At 33.5% G+C, this 20274-nt stretch overlaps 1 protein-coding gene across 2 annotated transcripts in view; it reads right to left on the bottom strand.

The window, feature by feature from the left end:
* Positions 1-20274, bottom strand: part of LOC117105532 (xylosyltransferase 1-like) — a 60862-nt gene that overhangs the window by 18345 nt on the left and 22243 nt on the right. For both annotated transcript variants that reach the window (XR_004444920.1, XM_033246700.1), the window contains exons 2-3: positions 14128-14533; positions 1942-2111 (exon numbers count right to left, since the gene is read on the bottom strand). Coding sequence is in view for 1 of the 2 variants with exons in the window: in XM_033246700.1 (XP_033102591.1) it covers positions 1942-2111; positions 14128-14533 (576 nt within the window). In the remaining variant the exon portion in view is untranslated. The remainder of the gene's footprint in view (positions 1-1941; positions 2112-14127; positions 14534-20274) is intronic.

The following is a 20274-nucleotide window of genomic DNA, read 5'->3' as shown; positions in this document are numbered from 1 at the left end:
TGATTAATAATAATAATAATAATGAAAATAACAATAACAACAACAGTATTAATAATGTATTTAAGCATTCAATTATTTTCTTGTATCATAATCTTAGGTTATGTTTCATGATAAAGGGGTATTTATTTGACAATCTCATCACACCACCAAAAATGTTTAAAATATTATTATAGAATGGTTGACATTGATGTTGTGGAAGATTTGTTTTTATACAATAAAAATAACAAGAACAATATAACAGTAACAAGAACAGCAATAACAATATCAATAATGTATTTAAGCAGAAGCATTTAATTCTTGTAATCATAATCATAATGTAAAGGGGTATTTATTTAATAATCTCTTTACTCCACTAAAAATTTTTCCTTTTAGACATTCTTCAAAAACACATTGAAAATAATAATAATAATAATTCTTGTTTTTATTTTGGTAGTTGTCTCTGTTGCTGTGAAGGACCACCATGGAAATAACCACTCTTTTTAGGTGTTTGTGTTATCCTTGAGGATTTTTTTTTGTTTGTGAAATTATTTTGTGGAAACACTGAAAAAAAGAAAGATTTTGAATAAATACAATAAATTATATAAAATAGATCATCTAATATGTTTAACTTATATTTAAGATGAACACAGGCTTTAAATTAATAACATGCTTCCAAAAGACTGATGAATATGATGTCAATGAATAAAGAAGTGGCTCATAGCTATTTCAGGAATTTTACATTATCTTACGATGAATTCAAGCTTAAAATTAATAGATATTACTTTGTGATAACATATTCCTAAAAGACTGATGATTTTGTTGTGAATTTCTTTGGATTGTTTTATCATATGCAAGGGGTGAATGACATTAAAATAAAGAGGTATTAACTTATGATTGATGATCATGATTAAGATTGTGAATAGTGGATAATGTCGCATATTGAGAATCTACGAAGAAGATACAGTTATGATCATCATACATGTACAATAATGAAAATGCTTTACAATAAACCTAGATACATTTCTATATTAGTATTATTATAAATATTATTTTTAACTTATTTTATTTATTTTTTTATTTATTGGGATACAAAAATGACAAATACAAAGCGGTAGCACGAAGCTAAATTGCTTGAATACTATACATAAAAATATAAACCACAATCACCATACATAACAAAATAAGAATTAATATTATTTAATTTACCCAGTAATAAACATTTTTAGTAGAGTTAATGTCCCATGAATCCTAACATAGAAAAAAAAATGTACAGTAGAAGGGGTTGGCACAATGGTTGTGGCTTGTCTCTCACCCTTGTAGTCAGGGATTCAAACATCTAGCTGTGCAAGCTGCTTGTCTCCTTGGACAAGACCTATACCCAGATGTACACTGCCCGCCTCCAAGAAAAGAAATAACTAACAAAATAATAACTTTGAGAAAATGAGCATTTTCCTGGAGTATCTGTAGTGTTGTGTGGAGATAAAACCCAATAAAAAATATAAATAAAAGAATAAATATCATATTTAAAGCTATAATTTTGGGTATTTGGTGAAGAATTACTGTGATAGATACCACCAAGAGCCATGGAAGCCAAAAATTCAAAAATGTAGTTTAATGCTTTTTCTTCGAGTGGACAGTAGAGTGTAAGTAGGTGACATTAAAAAATCGCAAATTATATGTTATTTCATATCACAGCTACATTTCACAATATTAATCACATTTATGTATAGATTTATTAAATTTGTCTACATTTAATGATTGATATAAATGTTAAATTATATTTTAAAAAATAGTATTTGATAATGATTTGATCAAGAGTGGCAGATCTAGGAATTTGAAATAGAGTGGGCCCAGGGAGGGACGTTGACAGATGGAGGGTCTATACCACCTCAGCCCCACCATGATTGGGGCTGATATAAAAAAATTTACGATTATGGTACTGATCATTACCATGTTACTTACCACGTCTACATGAATATAGAAATAATGTCGTGAATCATTTAACACCTTGATCAAACGAGAAACCTGTCGAAGTGCACGTCCGTGCACCACTAGAACGTACACAATACGCACTGGAGATTCTGTGTCGGTGGTGAACAGGTCATCCTGTTCAATTTGAGTTGAAGCTTTTCCTGCAAACCAACCAAATTTGAGAAAAAATAACTGTTAAATGACAAGATTAATATAATTTTATTAAATTTATGTGTTTGTATTTTCATAATACATGTTCTGTATTTATTGAAATGAAAATGTTCCTGCCAGAAATCTCTTTTTTTGGACAATAAAGAAATCTGGAATATTGAAAGGATAACAAATTATTTGGCCTACATGTTAAATCAATGTATTGGTTATGAAAATGAAAAATAACCAAAAGGAAATGAAATAAAATGTTCCAGGATAGTGCTGTAATGTCACATATTCTACTATGGCGGCAAAAATGACCTATGACCTAATAGACTACTAAATAAATAAGGCCAAATAAAAATTGCTAGTTTCACGTCAAATTTTGGAGCCTCATGAAAAAATTTAATATTTGCTTTTTTTTTTTTTTAAAAAAACATTCATTTCTCCATGGACAATAAAAATAATGACTATCTGAAAAAATGCCTAGGAAGAGGTGGGAACATATACGGCAGAAATACATTACAAAGATTTATTTTACTTTTTCTTTATTAAAAAAAAAATTTTTACTCTTTACCAACCTGTTTACCATTAGTATATAGCATAGTAAAAAGTAAATAAGAAATATACTCACCAACAAATAATTTCAAATCCCAGACATGAAACTAATATTTAATTTTATTTGGCCTAAAATATTTTACTAGGATACAAGTTTAAATCCAACCAGATATATTTGAATAAAATGAAATTATAAACATTATTGTTCTAAAAACTGAATGAGAAATTAAAACGTAAAACAAAGTTACAGAACTGAATATTGAAAAAAGCATACACAATAATATTAAAACAATACAATTGACTTTTAAACTCTAGACTCTGTATGAAAAATTGAACAACACTGTAGTAAGCTCAAACTCAAGTAAGTTCCTTTCAATTTTTTATCCAGTCTACAGTTTAAAAGTTAACACAAATACAATAATAATAAATTAATCTATGTTATAAAGTGTCTAATGCACAAAAGCATCAAAACGCCTATGATGAAAGTGATGATGGAAATGTACGAGATTATACTTGGAAATATAGTAACCTACAATTTTACGGACTATTGATTGTTATTACATTTCTCAAGTTGTTTAAAAGATGACTATTTTCTATGAAAGGCAAATTTCTTGATTTTTGCAGATGAGGCGATTGATGATTCATAATATTCAAAATCTTGTAATTTTATACACATGTTGTACACAATGAATATATTCATCAACTACATCTTATCTAAGCTTAGATATGAAGGTAACCAACCGTTTATCTTATGCATTATGTTCTGCAGTTTGGCGAAAATGTGTAAAAATGTGGGTGTGCGTGTGTCTTTTATACAAATCAATCACACAACACAAGAGCTTGAAAATTAACATTAACAAGCTTAAGGCAAGGTTTGTTATTTTCCATAAGAATAATACTGATATTGTTCAGCACTTCTATTGGAGTATAGGAATGGTTTACAGTATGTCAAATGAATGTATTATGGTTTATCATTTAGTCATACTTTAATTTTTATCCTCTATTCACTTGTCTAAAAAATTGGTATAGGAAAGAATACATACTCCAAGCTATGAAATACACACCATTGTGCTGGGATGAATTCTAGCACGATGGTGGGTATTTAATTTCTTGGGGTATATATTATTCTTTCATATTTGAAATTAATCACTGGACCCTCTGGTGTAATAATATAGGCTCATATACAATGGCAAACTTTGTATAAAAGTTATATACAGTAGTATTGGATTTTACTTTAAAATTAGAAAAAATATCAATGTATCATTGTGTTGCACAAGTATCCATAGGGTTGCTCATGGGGGATATATTTTGGCTGGGTTCCTGGAGAACGACGGCTGCCACAATGCAGGGCCAGTACCAACATATATACCAAATACACTATTTCTACCCTGCCTAACTCCCAAATCAGTGGCGTAACACCTATGCAAGAGAAAACGAGAAAATTATATTCAAATTTTAAGTCTGTGAGTGTATTTTCCGGTCATCTGGAGGTGCCATAATCATACTTTTCTTACCTCAGCTCTCACCATGGTGGGGCTAAGCTGGTATAGACCATTTATTTGCAAAAGTCCTTCCCTGGGCCTCTCTATTTCTACTAGATCCTTCACTGATATCATATCATTTATTTCCACGTTAAAAATATTAATTATAATAAAATGACAAACATGATTATATACAAATCTAAATCCCACAATGGAATTGGCGACCGGAACTTAAAAGGGCCCCCGGTGGCAGCATTTTACGTCACTGTCCTAAATGATAGATTAATTGAAGAGCTGTGCGACCAGACTCCATTTAAAATCTGATGCTAGCTAGGTTTGAACAGGGTCTTCAGTACAGGAAAAAAGATCAATATTCGGCCAACCGAAAAATTCCTCATTAGCTTAACTGATCAATCAATCAACAACAATTTGTATAGCGCCAATATCCACAGCAAAATGCAATTATCAGTGGCACTATGACAATGTGCACATTAACTGCTGAGGTTAATTAACAATATGTTATATTAATGTAAGGTTCAACATCATCATTTTTAAAGTCTTTTTTTCCCCCATAACATAAAAAAAATTACATGCGTGTCAAAAACACTTAGTATGGGATGGAGAAGAGATAAGATTTTGATAAGTATATAATGTTGCAGACACTTAAATACACTGAATAAAATATTCAATGTAAGGTCCAACATGTGTAAAATGGATAAAACTGATTTATTTCAATCAGTCTCACATACTGTAGGATATTGATAACTTCATTCTTATTTTGAGAAATTAAACTTTTAAATTTAACTATTTGAAGATTTTTCAATATTTCAGTATCTTTATGAACTCACAACAACCACAACTTAAAGTCAGGCTCCGGAGGAAAACAATTTTTTGATATGTTGTCGAACTGATTTTTCTAAGACAGAAAAAAGTAGTTTGATCAAAAACTGAGCAACGGTGAATGAGAGACAGATTTTTGAATATTTAAAAACTGGGGGAAAAAGGTGTAAAAATAGACGGTTACACCCCTTTTTCAATCAGTTTTTAAATATTCCAAAATCTGTATCTCGTTCACCGTTCCCCAGTTTTTCGTCAAACAACTTTTTTCTGTCTTAGAAAAATCAGTTCTACAACATATCAAAAATTTTTTTTCCTCCGGTGTCTGACTTCAATTTTTATTGGATCTACACTCTAAAAACGCTAAATTGTTATTTGTTTTTTATTGGAGCACTAAAAACTGTCAGTGAGTAATGCCCCTGCTGATGACGTTCAGCGATTTGACAGCACTTTACTGAGGTTACCATCTGTACCACTTATTTGAGTGCAGTTAACAATGCACAATTTTCAATATGCTCAACTTGCATTAAACACAACTGTTATTATGCCTTAGATGTATTTATAGCGAGTATTCTAGTGTATATTCAATAATGATTGATTTAACAGTATATTACACTCATTGTCGTAAAATACTTGCTGATGTTGTAAGCCAATTAAGTTAGGGAAATCAATATGTAAAGCAAAGTTATTGTAATTAATACCAATTAAGAAAAATTCAAATATTATATTTGTGTTTGTTGATGTTCACCACTTAAAATGTTGACTGAATAGCATTCCACATACTTTAGTTACTGTAGTATCAATCAATTCTTTCAATATTAATCCCTTAAAGCAAATAAGGGAAAGTATAGGTAAAGGTAAAGGTGTCAATGTGCTGAATTGTGTATAGGTGTGGTCCTGACTACTGTAGAGAGGAGCTTATTCATGTTCACATCATTCCACAAGTACAGGGACTAAAATGAACCAGTGGCGGATAAAGAAATTTTAAATAGAGGGTGCCCAGGGAGGGACTTTTACAGACGGAGGGTGTATACCATCTCGGCCCTACCATGGTTGGAGCTGAGGCTAGAAAATATATAATTATGGCAAATCAAGATGGCCGGAATTTACACTCTCAGACCTAAATTTATTCTTAATTTTCCTTTTTTCTCTACTTTTTTCTAATTTTGAAAAATTGAGGGGATCCTAGGCCGGGTTGCCCCCCCCCCCATCGATGTAACCCCCTACTCTTCCGACAGATGCAATGTGTTCTCTAAAGTCTACATGAGACAAATGTGTATAGGACCTCCATTTTAAATACTTATGGGAGAACCCTTGGTTAGATACAACTGTCTTAGACACGATAATGTGTGGGGATCAAAACCACATTTTCCAGGGACAATTTTTAAATACGTCCTTAACCAAGAACACTTAGTTCTACAACCAGACCTCTATTTATTCACAATAAATTGTGAGGATCAAAAACATTTTTCAGTGGCAATTTCTAAATATGAATGAATCAAATTTGTTTGATATGAAAAACACTGTTTGGAGCAGAGCAATATATCTGTTGGCTATTTACAGGGTAAACATCAAAAAATATTCTGAATACTGACTGGGGATCAACTGATCAATGAGGCAGTATTGTACATGTGACTCATAAAATGATTGGTCTCCCTGGAAACAACATGATCTATGATGTAAATTTTGTCATGTGCAGGTTTCTTTCATAACAATATTCTGTATAGGCCTACTACTATATTACACTAAAACACTTTAAAAATGAGTAACTCTTGGAGTTACCACGTTATGTCGTTGATCACGAAGACTACTACCATATTCTAGAGGGCGTATCGATGTACCCCCTACTCTTCCGACAGATGCAATGTGTTCTCAGAAGTGTACATGAGCCAAATGTGTATAGAACCTCCATTTTAAGTACTTATGCGAGAACTCTTGGTTAGATACAACTGAACCCTGTTTTTTTTATACACGATAATGTGTGGGGATCAAAACCACATTTTTCAGGGACAATTTCATACGTCCTTAACCGAAAACACTTGGTTCTACAACCAGACCTCTATTTATTCACAATAAATTGTGAGGATCAAAAACATTTTTCAGTAGCAATTTCTAAATATGAATGAATCAAACTTGTTTGATATGAAAAACACTGGTCAGAGCAGAGCAATATATCTGTTGGCTATTTACAGGGTAAACATCAAAAAATATTTGGAATACTGACTGGAAATCAACTAATCAATGAGGCAGTATTGTACATGTGACTCATAAAATGATTGGTCTCCCTGGAAACAACATGATCTATGATGTAAATTTTGTCATGTGCAGGTTTCTTTCAAAACAATATTCTGTATAGGCCTACTACTATATTACACTAAAACACTTTAAAAATGAGTAACTCTCGGAGTTACCACGTTATGTCCTTGATCACGAAGACTACTACCATGTTCTAGAGGGCGTATCGATGTACCCCCTACTCTTTCGACAGATGCAATGTGTTCTCTGAAGTGTACATGAGCCAAATGTGTATAGAACCTCCATTTTAAGTACTTAGAGGTACCAGTGTTAGATACAACTGGTGGAGTTGAATAGCTTGGTGGTTAAGATGCTTGCCTTCCAATCCCAGGGTCCTGGGTTCAATTCCTGCCAGTAGCAGGATTTTTTCTCACGACATAAACAACTCCACTCCCTAAATCTCATATTGAGATTTAGTTTGTGTAAAGCATCGTGTGTGTATGTTTGTCTTGTGTAAGGGATTGTCACCTACAAGTAGGACAGTGATATATATTCGCTATTGGCAATCCTTGGCACATGTGTTGTGTGCCTAAAGAAAGAATAATAAAAGAATAACCCTGTTTTTTTATACACGATAATGTGTGGGAATCAAAAGCACATTTTTCAGGGACAATTTTTAAATACGTCCTTAACCGAGAACACTTAGTTCTACAACCAGACCTCTATTTATTCACAATAAATTGTGAGGATCAAAAACATTTTTCAGTGGCAATTTCTAAATATAAATGAATCAAACTTGCTTGATATGAAAAACACTGTTCGGAGTAGAGCAATATATCTGTTGGCTATTTACAGGGTAAACATCAAAAAATATTCTGAATACTAACTGGGGATCAACTGATCAATGAGGCAGTATTGTACATGTGACAAATTACAGGAGGATTAGAAAAATCAATACATCATAGTCTATAGTGTACTTAATTATCATTTTGATGAAACATAAATTGTACAAAATAATCTACTGATAAAATATTAATGTATAGTAACTAACAATTAAGTTACCTATGAATTAATTAGTAGATTTTATAGAAAATCATTCATTCACAAGATACACATCATCTCTTATGACAATAGCTGCATACCGTAGTTCATTATAAAGTAGTGTTAGAGCTTTTTTAATACTGAAATTACAATACATTGTAATGTATTGTGTTAGAACACAAGAGTATGAAGAAGACAATTTTTTTACATATATCATCTAAGAATTTTTAATCCTGAATTATTAACATATGTATGCAGAAAAAAAGCAAGAAAATACAACAGCTGGATGCCTGAACCTGTGGCAGCATGGGGAGGGGAGGGCATGGCATTGACCCTAAGCATAAAGGCCAATCCCACAATTTATTAAACCAAAACAACAACAATACAACATTTTTATAGTCTTTCTTTTAAATATCATTAGACAAAATAGTTTAATTTTTCCAAATTTTCCCAGTGCCAGGGAGCTTACTTCCCTGCTACTATCTGGTCAGAAATTGTCATGCCCCTTGTTAGAAAACTCCTTCCTCAGAAAAATCCAAGCACAGACACTGGATTGAACCCTCCATACTTATAAATAAAAATAAAATAACCACATTGACATTTATTTTCTTTAAAAACATGCGATGTCAGCAAGTTTTAAATTTATCATTTATCTCAATATTATTCAAAAAAATTCTATTATACTGTAACAATGAACATTCACACAAAATGTATTGATAATTTTGTACTATAAGGCTTGTATTCATCACTCAAAAGTCAAGCCACTAAATAATAATCTCATCTTCACCTGTTTCTAGTGTGATACAATAGACTGTATCTATTACTATCTATACAATAGACTGCATCTATTATTATCTATTTCTATAAATAAAACAGTGCAGATTGCTGTGAGCAACAATTTACCGTTTACTACAGTAAAACAAGCATAAAACCAGGAAATGCCTGGAGCCTGCAAGATTTGTTATCATAAGATGCAAGTTTCAACCTAAGGTTTTAGACTTTCAATTGTGAAGTTGAGAGTTTAGGAGTAATGCTCTCCAGCTTGCGTCCTTGGGCAGGACACATTATGTACATTTGCACTTTGTCATTTAATACTCAAAGTTAGTAAGCAAGAGCTAAAGAAAACATTTAGGCTACGGTCACACTAGAGTCTCAAGCCTGGCTTGACTCACCGCGGGTGAGATTTTCGTAATGTGACCGCACCTGGATCGACTCAATCAATCAATCAATCAATCTACCTATCTCGATCCTGGCTCAGCACCCAGATTGACCCTGGATTGACCCTGGCATGACCAGGATTGACATTTCCTCGTCGGCTGTCGACCAATCAGTCGATGACGCCGTTGCGTTCTTGAATACTAAACCCGCAAGTTCTTCATGTGTGTATTATAATAAGACGCAATCATCAGTTGTCATTTATAAATGCACTTATCAATCCGAAAACTAGCATCGTCATTACATCCGAGCCTAGGCCGGGCCATCCGATATACTGTCCAATACATTATCATAGGTCTATGATCTACATCGATTATCCTAACCAGCAACGGTAGTGATGCGATTAACGAAGTCAGGTACATGTGTTCGTATTCGATTCCAAGGAAGTAAAGATCATGGAGGTATTTTTATACCTCCATGTAAAGATCGACCGCAAGAATGTTTCGCGCGCGGGGCCGGTATTTTGATTGTGGTGCGTTCAACTTCCTGTTTCGACTTTCCTAATTTGGAGGTCAATCCAACTAAATTCAGGTAGTGTGACCGACCCAGAATTTCGAGCCTGGCTCGAAATTTCACCCGCAGTGAGTCAAGCCAGGCTTGAGACTCTAGTGCGACCGTAGCCTTAGTTGTTAAGCCTACATTTAAATAACATTAAGCAAAAAGTAATTAAGTTATTACCCATATCTTAACTGCTTGTATTAGTGTTGGCCATTAATGCAACATGTACTTATTATATTAGTGCACCATTGCTTCTATTCATTTTTCACTTATACCGTAAATTGATGTAACAGAGCACTTGCTTTAAGTGCAAGGAGATGGCGTGAGCCATATTAACGCTCATTTAAATGTTTCCGTTAGGCAGTCATGCATATCAAAACAGGGGAAGAATTGCTGCCATGTGGGAGAATGTAAGATCAAGAGCTGGTTGATGAATGCAAGTGCAATACAAAAAGTTATCATTTTCAATTGAAAAGGTTCCGGTTTTTATTGCACTCAACTAATGAAAAAATGCCAAGCTCACACAGTTATATATGTTAAGGTCAAACTCCGCACCCATTTAAAATGACAGTGTGTATACTTAAATATGACTTTTATGAAGTGTCAACAACCCATCAAATGAGATAGGTCATCATTAATGTCTCCATTACAAAGTCATTTATGACTTAAAAGTATCATCATTACTCGTAAATAATATGCAAAATATCGCCATAAAATATGTCTCATTCTGCTCCTTAGTAAATGACATATAATATTAGCATCAAAATCATTATAGTTCATGTCATTATTATTATCATTTATTAATAATACATAGTGTTTCATTTTGTTTGTGGTACTCTAACCTACATTTTTTTTAGAATAATCTTCTTACTGAACATGAAGTTTAGTATGTTCTAAATCCTTTGATCTTCGTACGTTAAAAATAATGCAAAACATCTCATATAAAGTAGGCCTTGACATTACATCCAAGCCACAATAATGTGTTGGTATTTATATCTTTTTTTTAAATGTACCTTCATTAACTCCACTTGCTAGTGAAGGTATTTAGTTTTGTTTCTGCTCTTTACTACCATAGTAGCCTACAATGTTATGGAATACTCTCCCAGGGAGCTGAGAATGACGTATGTAAATTGAATCTGTCTCTTATACACATCTAGATGTGTATAAGAGACAGATATATATATATATATATATATATATTGTTTCCTGTAGTTTCTCCTCTTAGCCAAATGGTTAAATTTTCCCCCCACTCACGGGAGGGTGGATGTGATGCAAATAAGCGGAAGAACTCATTCTTCTGCTATTTAAGTTCTTTGCCTACACTAGCATATCTGTCACAACATAGGCCATCTATGCCTTTTACACGAATCAAAGATGATATTCATCCTGTGTATTTTTATGAATGTTTTAGGCACATGATGATAATGAAGATGATGTTTCCTAAGGTTGCAGAAACTCCTTAATAAAACATGAAACAGAATTGCCCACTTAACTGCCACTTACTTTAGGATTTAGGGTCAAGGAGCAAAATAATTCTAAAGAAATAAATGCCATTTAGTCATGAGTGAAAACTTGGCAAAAGTTTGTCATACATATATATCAGAATCTACAGACATCGAAATAATGTAAAGATTTCTATCAGGTTGAACTCTGTCCAAATACATTTTTTTAATTGCTGTTTTATCAACATCAAAGTTCAAGGTCAAAACGTTTTCTTCTGATTGTATGTTATTTTATAATAAATAGATAGATTCAGAATGCTTTCTTATCTTTGAGTCTGGGTTGTTGTACTGTAATCAATATACATGTCATCACACCAGAAATGCCCAAAAGCGTGATATTTATTTAAGTAACGTCTATTGAAGGACAGATAATATTTGTTGGTTTTTCTACTTTCTAAAACTTGAAACTACCTGATTTGTCATTCTTCGACCTTGAGATGATGAATGTGTGAGGTACTGGGTTGATGAATAGTTTGCTAAGGGGTTCAACATTATCAGCATTTTCCCAAGTGTGCAAATAATACGCTAGGGGGGAAGGATGTAGACAAGTTTGTACACTTTTACGCATAAGAATGTTGATTCAAAATAACAAGGAATGTGTAAAATAATGGTAAAATTATAATAAACATGGATATAATATTCATTTTTAAGAAATTGAATACATTGCTTTAGTTGACTTCACAAAAAAAAAGGAGAATGGTTTTGCAAAATCAACATTTTTTTATACACTTTCAGAGGGGGGGGGGGTCAGGGGGTACCGAAAAAGAGTACTGTGTACACTTGTGAAGATGTTGATAATACGCAATTCAGCCTTGTTGCTACTATTTATGCATTTTACGGAGAGAGGTGTTTCCAGGTTGCAACTCCTAAACTTTGGAACGCACCTCCCAGAACCATTTGTGAATCAACCTCCCTTGCGGTATTTAAACTAAGACTTAAAACACACCTTTTTCAAACCTTGTAATTTTTTATTTTGTTTTTTCATATTTTTGATAGGCTATTTAGTTACCCAACACCATTAGAGCATCTGTGAGTTGTGATCTTGCCAACTGCTGCTTAATTGCCAGTGGTCTCAAATTGCAGGAAAACGATTGCAAATGGTGTTGACTTTTCTGCAATAGTCTGTCTCTTCTGACTTTTAGTTTCTGTGTAGCCTAGGATAGCTTTGTTTTTGCTTGTTTTGCGCATAGAGACCATGTACTTTGCGCTATATAAGTATCCAACCATTACCATTACCATTATTATTTTAAGAATATTGAAGATTGAATAAATCAAATAATAAATAACTTTAAAGCCAGACATCGGAAAAGACAGAAAAATCAGTTTTACAACATATTAAATTATTTTTTTTCTTCTGGAGCCTGGCTATAAAGCTTAATATTTAATAAAAATTGAAAATGTGAATAAATAATGATAAAAAAAAACCCCAGAAATATTTAAAAAAAAGTCCAGGCTGTATTCCACGTTTAGTACATTAATGCTGACTGACAGGCAGCTGCCCTGCTAACAGATGCTTTAGAAGTAGATTTTAATCACATCCCACATACTGTGCAAAGGAAAGTGGTTTAGATAGGGGGTCACATTGTGGTTCAGCCTCCCAAGATTGTGGTTTGGAAGGAGTCCCAATCTGTCCAGTCCAGTTTTCCCTATTGTCTTTCTTTAGACATCCAACAGCAAGTATGCTTGCTAAATATAAGATGGAACGCTGCCTTATACCAAATCGCTTTATATAAATTAGGCTAAGAAGTGAAAAATTTCCTCCAAGAAATATGTACCTGGTGGTAAAATGTGAATCCAGCTAACGGTTAGCAGGATTCAGATAAATAACATACACGCTCACCCTTGCATTCATAAAAGAAAACTCCCAATACAGATATCAAGGAAATGATCACTGGCCAATAGGAACCTGGAAATTGGAAATGCGTACTTGTGATAGGTTAATGATAGAAACACGCTCAACTCGCTAACTGATAGCGCTCGTTAACAGTTGGCGTATCCAGATCTTGGTGACGGTAGCACTAACCGACCGGGTGTTCTCACACGGGTGCTAACGGTTAGCTACTAATCAGGATACTAGGGTTCTAGTGTGAACTTAACCTACTGGTCATGGAGTGTACTTGTGGTTTGGTGCAGTGGGAATGGTTTGGTTTCATAAACTCGAGGTTGGGGGTTTCAATCCCCTCACTGTACATTCACTTGTGTCCTTGGCAAGGCACTTTATCTGTATTGCTTCTCTCCACCCAGGAGTATAAATGGGTACCTAGTAGGGTTAAATGCCAAAATGCGCTGATGTAGCTGCTGCAACAGGGAGCTTGAGTTTGTGTTCCATAGGAGTTTAATCTAATGACAAAGGGTAATAATGTGAAGCGCTTAGAGGCCTTGTTAACGTTAAGCACTATGTGAGTAACATATTATTATATTATTATTACTTCGCAGAGGTGCAAGGTGATTGCACCTGCATGGCAGGGAAAAGGTATCCTTTGATTAGGCAGTTACATGAGCACCTACTGCTGGGTATATGGTGAATACTGGAGGGTATACAAAACTACAAACATGGTCATCACCATCAAAATCATCATCATCGTCATCATCATTGTTATGATTACTATCATAGTTAATCAATTTATATTTGAATAAATCAAAATTGCAAAAGGCATTACCTTTAAGTGGACAATATCTTGGAAGTGTTTTAGGATAAAGCTTGTTATCTTGCACCTGGCAGACTACATCTGCAATACGTTGCTTACAGTCATCTGTGGTTGCCCGGCTCAAAGCCGAAATAGCGTCTTTATTTTGTATCGCACATTTTGGTAAGTACTTATTAGTCCTTGTTTCATTTGTAAACACGTTATTGTTCCTATAACTCTCTTTATGTTTAGTGTTTATATTATTTACAGCAGTCTGTTTCTCACTATCCTTTTTTAAGGAGACTTTATTTTTCTTTGAAAATAATTTACTGTCATTTGCATGAAAATTTTCCTCTTTTTTAGCAAAATTCAATTCATCGTTCATCGCAGACTGGACATGTGCAGAGTGGACAGGGTTTTTCTTCTTGGTACCTTTATCCTGAAATCAAGATGACAACAGAAATTATTTATAAAATACTGTATATATACATTACCTAACAAAACAGAAAAGAAAACCAAATATATAGTACTACAGTTTAATAATAAACAAAAATCAATTACAATACTAAGTTTCATTTTAATTTACTGAAATCATACAATATAAAATGTGTGAAAACCAAGAAAAAATCCAGCATAAAAATTAAACAGCTAAAAGATGAGTTGTAAGCAGTTTTTTAAATGACTCTACAGAGTCAGCTTTTTCGATATGATCTGGAAGTTTGTTCCAGAGCGTAGATGCAACAATTGTAAATGATCTTTCACCATACGTTTTAGTGACGGTTTTAGGTGTATGGAGAAGCTACTTATCAGAAGAATGAAGGGAATGAGGTGGAGTGTAATATTTAAATATTGAGAAAATCTAAATATAGAAATTTATATAGCGCTTTTTGCCAATGGATACAAAGCACTTGGATATGTAGACTAGGAACTCGAAAAAAAGTTTCTGCAGCAGGATTCAAATTGAATGACCTTTTAATATTATTAACATAATTAATCTCCTAATTGAACATAAACACAGTAAAAAAATAGAAAGGATTTAAAAAACATAATTCCAGCAATAATTAGCAACATGTGTTTTGCAAACCAAAGTAGGCATCAACCACTGCTACAAAATTTCAAAGCCATTCACATGTATTTATTATCATGTTTTTGATGAAAGATGCACAAATCTAATGCTAATTGACCTATTTTTAGGTCCTTCACCATTTGACTTTAACACGACCGCATTTAAGTGATGAAATACTTTGTATTTAGCCGACGGATCAAGCAGACCAGGGCATCAAAGTGTTGTCTGTTGAGAATAATGGTGTTTGTTCCAATCAATAACTGGATTTCATTTCAACATATCTGACTTGAAGATGCAATGTCAAAGTTTACCTGTCATGATTGAGGAATGTTTAAAAATTCTTTTGTAGATGGTAAGACCCAATAACAAATATCTACAGGGGTGGATTTGGGGGGGGGGGGAGGCAGGCCTGCTCCCCCTTCCCCCACCTTTTTTTGGGAGGTAAAAGTATAAAGTGAAATTTTTGTGGTTGTAGGAAATTTATGACAATTGCGCCACATCAGTCCAAGTAACCTGTTCGCCTTGCCAACGACATGGTCAACATGAAAAGCAAACGTTAGTTTTTTGTCAATAAAAATGCCAAAGTCTCTATGCCATTCAACATTTTGAAGTACCTAGTCAGATATCATATATTTAAAATTAATTAGTTTAGTTTTGAGAGTACAAGAGAGTACTTTGCATTTCTCACACTTTAGCGACACAATCCAATTGGTAACCCAATGTCCGAGTTTGTCAAGGTCGGCCTGAAGTGCATGCGAGTCCTCAATGGTGGAAATTATTTTATATATCTTGAGGTCATCAGCAAACGTAAGGGAGCTGGAAATTTTTAAAAGGCTGGGTATATCGTTCAAGAAAATATTGAACAAAAGGGGTCCTAAAATTAAGCCTTGTGGCACTCAAGAAAGGACAGGAAATAGGTTTAATGTTTCACCTTTAAGGGTCACTCTCTGGAATCGACCACTAAGGTAACTTTTAAACCAAGAAAGTAAAATGCCACTTACACCATATCGATCAAGTTTAGAAAGCAACAAATTATGTGGCAATTTATCGAAGGCTTTACTTAGTCGGTGTATATGATGCCACATTGTTTTTTAGAGTGGATGGCTTCATACACTGTAGACATTAGTGTTGCAAGATTCGTTTCACATGATCTACCGTGTAAGAAGCCATGTTGTTGTTCAGATATTGAGAGGGGAAAATATGGTTTATCAGTTGTTTATCTATAATTTTTTCAAATATTTTAGATATTGTTGGGAGTAACGATATAGGTCTATAGTTTTGAACTTCAGTCTTAGAACCACTCTTATGTATTGGAATAATGTTTGCTGTTTTCCATTGATCAGGAAATTTACCAGACTTTAAAGAATAACTAAATACTTTTGAAATAGGAAGGGCTAAAGAAGATGAATAAAATTTAAGGACTTGATTACTTAATCATCATCACCACCAAAACTATCGTACAACTACCATAGTCACATTATGCAACTACCACCACAATATAATCATTATAACACCATCATTATAACACCATCATTATAACACCATCATTTTTATATACCACTACCACATTACAATAATCATCATCACCACTACCATCATCCTCATCAAAACCCATCAATTCTAGAAACTATCATCGTCATACACCATTATCACATAACCACTATGATTATCATTACAACATTAGAATCACACCCATTATTACCATCATCATTACCATTACAGTTCAGTGGCAGCGCCACAGGGGGGCAGGGGCTTAAGCCCCCACCAGACAGGTCAAGGGCCCCCTCCCCCGCCGGACAGAGTTTGTCGGGCAGTCAGACCATAAAACATATAAAAATAGGTCCACACCAAGCCAACACTTGTCTGTCAGTCTGAGAGTGCCATTTTCGGCCGTCTAGAGGTTGATATTCTTTAAAAAAAATCTCATTTGGGAGGGGGAACCCCTCTCAACCCCTTCCCCCAGCTCAAGCCTACGATCTCAAGTCCCCCTGTTGGACAACTTAGCCACCCACAGAAAATATATCCTAGAGCCACCACTGTTACAGTTTACACCATGATCATCAATACACTAGTGGTGACATCACCACATCATCATCTCTACTACAACGATCCTTTTAGATGTAATACTTTCCCAGGATTATAAGCTCATATTGCCCAAACATTAAAATAAAAATGATTCTCCAACTACTGTAAGAGACTTTTAAATTGCTCACGTTCTCTTAAATTACATCATTCCCTTAAGCTACTAAAAAACAGAAGCTATCACTCGAAATAGACGTGTTACCTATGGCAACCATAAAATTCATGAAGATGGTAGCTCAGGAGATATTGACACGAATATTAATAGTTTCAAAATTCTGTTCTGGTTCAGAATTTTCAATGATTTAAAACATTCTGTCTGCGTTGAGATAGAAAAAAATTTAAAATATCGCAAAATTAGGCAATTTCAATCGAAATGAGTTATTTTCCACGCACATCAAAACCTAAAACCACATTATGTTCCAATTCTTGTGGACAAACCCTTAGTTTTGAGAATATTCGTAGCAAAATTTCTGTATACACCGTTGGAACTTGCTTAAGTCAAATCCAAAATGGCATTGACAAATTGTTTGACTTAAATAAAATTTGACTTGCATATTGTTAATTAATAGAAAACACAACAATTTAGCAAGTAAAATAAGATCAACTAATAGAAATTATTTAAGATGGGCAAAGTCGACGTAAGCAAGTTTAACTGTATTTGTGAAAACAGAACTATCTTGATATCATTTAACTCACACTTAAATTAAATTATATTCCTGCTAGAAATAGCTCTTAGAAGATAATAAAGACATCTTGAATCTTTAATGTATAATTTAATGCTTCTATATACCTCCTCGGTGGAAAATAAAACATATTGATTTCTGAAGACTTTTATGAGATGTTCTTGTCATCACATATTGTAGTCAATTACATACTAAATGGTTTCATTAACTGTGAAAGCTGTTAATATCTCAGAACAAGAACTATAATCACATTTAGAACGTCGCCCTGTCCCACGAAGCTCCGATCCTTTGATATTCTTACTAAGATTCGGCAACAGTCTACTGTAACAAATATACGGGACAACACGTTTGTACGACAAGCACGTACTCTTGGCCCTGTTATGATTGCTTGGTTGTCAAATTTGATTGACACTCCAGAAAAGTCCAATTTGCATACATATTTTCTAGTTACTGCATGTCTTCTGAACTCAACATTAATGAAACTTAACCCGCTTCTTAAACTGCTGGTAAATTAATTTTGATGGGAGGTGATTTCTGAACTTTGCCCGACTTGTCAAACTTCCTGTTTGTCTGGCCTGAACATGATGAGAGTTAACAGCAATGGGAGGTACTGTTCATATTATGTGGGTGTAGGTGAAATGCGACATGATAACAGCACAACCCCAGGCCAACATTAATATGTTCTCATAGATTAAGACTGAAAGCAATAATCATCACAAACAATTTCAGTCTTAGATATTGCAAGGCAAATTCTCCGGCGATTTAAATTACAATTTTAAGAGGGCAATAAAAGACGATGTGGAGGCGAAGGTGTCATCAGAACAACGTAGCAACCCCATGTGATTGCTCTCGAAAATGACTGTAGCATATTAAAATATAGGGTCTGTAGTCTAAAAGAATTCTCTAGAGGAAAAGAATAAGTATTTTTAGGGGAAGAAGCAGTAGAAATATTAATTTGAACGTAAGGGGGTGTGGGTGGAGATGACAGCAAAGCAATACTAAATTTCCTTCTCTAGCATATTTGAAAACATTTAAACTAAAGTACCAATAACATAATTAACGCACCCGCCGCAACGAAAAAATTGGAAATTTAAGAAAAAATAAAATATTTTCTTTATTTTTATCACGCCCGCAGCTGCCTTAAAATCTCCAAAAAAGAATGTTTCTTCCTAATTATATAAAAATTTAAAGCATTTACCACCCCATTACTACACTGTTTACATTCACCAATAAAATTTTATTTTTATTTTCTCCTCCATCTGGATATTTTGTAAAAACTAATTGCTATATAAGAAAACAATTTAATTTTTACTTTTAATCCACCCTTCTATGAGGGTCTTTTAAAAAAAAATAAGTTTGCGAAACAAGGTACTGTATAAAAAAAGCCTAAACAGAGAAAAACGTTAGATTTAGAGTTCACTAAAACTACATAAAATAGGTCTATGGGTCTCTATGGTTTAACCAAGTAAAAAAAATGAAATAATCAAAAGGGAGTGTTCTTTAGTCTGACCTGCTAATAAGCTAATGTCAGTTAAATTCTCCCTGGTTACACAATACTGTGTAGCTATGAAAATGTATGAAAGTCTCTTATATGGGGTAAACTATTAATTTAATTGTTATCAAGGTATTACATAATATGTAATTAGTGGATGAGGCTCATTGTTTAATTGTATTCTATCATAGAATAACATGTTGAATAATTCTCTGTTATGTTCAATAAATACAATTAATTGTATTGCATCATGTAATACACTGTGGCAGTTGGTCATTTTTAGTTTAGGCCCTATAAAAAATATTATTAGTTTATCACCCTATCTGGGCAGCAAAAGTGATGAGGGAGGGAGGTTTTTTATTTTTATTTTTTATTTTGCTAAAGCCAAATATCACCCTTGGGTTGTTTGCTGGTGAATTGATATTCAAAGTAAAACATGATTTAGATAATGCAAACTATATCTACTAACTATTTAATAAAATAAATGAGAAAAAATAAATAAAAAAAAAAATTTTTTAAAATTCCAAAAAAATGTTTTTTCTTCAAAAAAACAATTTTTTCAAAAAAAATTTTTTTTTTTCCAGTACCATAAAAGACATGCGCTCGAGGGTGATAAACTAATAATTTTTTTTATCGGGCCTTATAACAAAATGCCTTATGGCAGAAAATATTGGAAAAGGCAGACTTTACATGTTGCATATTGCATATGATCAATGAAAATAGAAATTCATGCAGATAAGGAAACTTATACAAGGCAAGAGCATTAGCTCAACCCGCCCTCAATAAACTAACGTTACGTTATCTCACTATATTAATTGGATTAACACATTATCAAGGATAAGTACTGAGTGTTTAAC

Source organism: Anneissia japonica, unplaced genomic scaffold, assembly GCF_011630105.1.
Source record: "Anneissia japonica isolate Jap-2015-1 unplaced genomic scaffold, ASM1163010v1 scaffold2030_len652032_cov178, whole genome shotgun sequence".
In the NCBI taxonomy this organism is placed as follows: Eukaryota; Metazoa; Echinodermata; class Crinoidea; order Comatulida; family Comatulidae; genus Anneissia; species Anneissia japonica.
The sequence above is the reverse complement of the archived record's forward strand: the minus strand, read 5'-3'. Positions and strand labels throughout refer to the sequence as shown.